Source organism: Terrapene carolina, unplaced genomic scaffold (assembly GCF_002925995.2).
Source record: "Terrapene carolina triunguis isolate 2854851 unplaced genomic scaffold, T_m_triunguis-2.0 Scaffold192, whole genome shotgun sequence".
In the NCBI taxonomy this organism is placed as follows: Eukaryota; Metazoa; Chordata; order Testudines; family Emydidae; genus Terrapene; species Terrapene triunguis.
In genome coordinates this window covers 25816507-25818402 of record NW_020664543.1, presented here as the reverse complement: position 1 = coordinate 25818402, position 1896 = coordinate 25816507, and the positions used below count along the sequence as shown (strand labels likewise).

Sequence of the window (1896 nt, the reverse complement as noted above, 5' to 3'; positions counted from 1 at the left end):
TGTGGGAGTCAGAGAAGAGAGAACAAATAACAATAGAATGAAGTAAAGAATGAGAGAGCTAGGAGGAAGGTCTGAGGTTGGCAGAGAAGTAATGGATATCAATAGATTGGATCTTATGGAAGGCCTCATGGAAAGGGATGCTAAACGGGCAGTAACAGTGAAGGAATTCAGATATACCAGTTTCTGATGAAAACAAAGTTGAGTGGCCATTTTGAGTGTGGCAGAGAACATGGGTGAAGGTCATAAGAAGAGATGAGGACAAGGAATTGGGCATTTCATGGATTGGGTCAGACAGGGTGTCAGCACATATGGGAGACTAAGAGAGGAAAAGGGAGAACTAGAAGGAAGGTGTTTGGGGAGAAATAGAGGGGGAGTAGGTGACAGCTACATGGAGAGTAGACCCTGATGAAATGTTATTCCAAAGAAATGAAGGAAGAGATGGAGCAAGAGGTTGGAAGCGGGGAGGAGAGGAGGGGAGTCTGACATCCATATAGTGGCCCTTAGGGGGTGACATGTGGTGTGTGTGAAAAAATGAGAGTGCAGCTGCAGAGTTAGTGTGTGTTGGGATGTGTGTGAGGTAGGTTTCCATGAGTGCTAGGAGATGGAGGGAGCAGGGAATGAATAGGTGGTGGATGACAGTGACCTTCCTTGGCCATTCCAGAGGTAGCAGGAGAATGGGAAGGGAAAGGGGTAACAAGAAGGGCAGGGATAGAGAAGGAATATATGGAACCTAAGAGGTGAGTGTGGGTTGATGAATTACAAGGTAAGCAGCTTCCCCTCTTCGTCCTCGGGAGTGACTTGGCCCAGAAGTCCTCTTGGACCATAACCTAGTGTGAACCCCTCACAGTTGGGGCTGCAGAGGAATCAGCCATGTCCAGTTGTGTGAATCTCTTGCCCCCAGAAGAGATCACTTGCAGCCAAGACACTAATGAACGACCCTGGGCTAGGATCTGGTCAGGAGATTCTCCCTTCCCTGCGAAGGCAGTAGCAGGGCTCGGGCTCGCTGGGCACGGAGGAAGCCCAGACGCGCTGGCCGCAGATCGCTTTCGGGGGACTCAGGGAACTCCCGCTGCCAGGGGGGACGGACGGGCCGGCTCAGCGCCTGCCCGGCGCCCGCACGGAGCCGGGCTCTAGGTGTCCTGCGTGGGACTGGGAGGGGTTAAGCCGGCAGCCCCAGCCCGGGGGACGGACAGGCTCAGGCGCCTGCTATACGGAGTCGGGGCTCTAGGTGTCCTGCCTGGGAGGGTCCCTGCTGCATTGCAGCCTCCGCGCTGCTCCGTGTCTGGCGCGCACAATGGCGACTCCCAGCCCCAGCAGCGGCTCCGGCTCCGGCTCCAGCAGCGGGAGCAGCACTCCGGGCTCCCAGGCGCACACGACGGTCAGCAGCATGCAGGGTGAGCGACCCCCGCCCCAGGCCCCGCCCGCTCGGTCCCCCCGCAACGGCGCGCCCGGCCCGGGCTCCGCACCTCGGCCCGGCCGCTTCCGGGCCGCCCTCGTCGGTCCGGTGGGGCCGGCAGCTCGGGGCCGGCTAGGCCCCGGCTCGGCTCCTTTGCTCAGCGGCGGGAGCCGGGCCCGGGCCCGCCGAACCGCGATGGCCTGTAAGGCCAGGGCCGGGGCGCCGCGCAACCCTCGCGACGGACCCCGGCCAGCTGCCCCGAGAGGGAACCGGCCGACTCCCGCCCTGGGGGCCGCGCTCCGGGCCGAGAGGCCTTAGGTGCTGGGGCGGCCATGGGCCCCCGATTGCGCGGAGGAGGGCGGCAGGCTGGAGGAAGGGTGCGAGTGTGTGTTGGGGGAGTGTGCCCACAGTGTGTGTGTGGGGGGGACGGGGACGGGAGTGTGCCCACAGTGTGTGTGTGTGGGGGGGCGGACGGGAGTGTGCCCACTGTGTGTGTGTGT

The 1896-nt window shown here is 61.2% G+C and overlaps 1 protein-coding gene across 6 annotated transcripts in view; it reads left to right on the top strand.

The window, feature by feature from the left end:
- Nucleotides 1–1256: 1256 nt before the first annotated feature.
- MAP2K4 (mitogen-activated protein kinase kinase 4) overlaps nucleotides 1257–1896 on the top strand; it is a 168274-nt gene continuing 167634 nt past the window's right edge. For 3 of the 6 annotated variants that reach the window (XM_026654637.2, XM_026654638.2, XM_026654636.2), the window contains exon 1: nucleotides 1330–1394. In XM_026654637.2, coding sequence (XP_026510422.2) covers nucleotides 1388–1394 — 7 coding nt within the window. In that variant the 5' untranslated portion in view covers nucleotides 1330–1387. Of the gene's footprint in view, nucleotides 1395–1896 lie in introns of all 6 variants that reach the window. The other 3 variants (XM_029912140.1, XM_026654640.2, XM_026654642.2) reach the window with 2 other exon arrangements.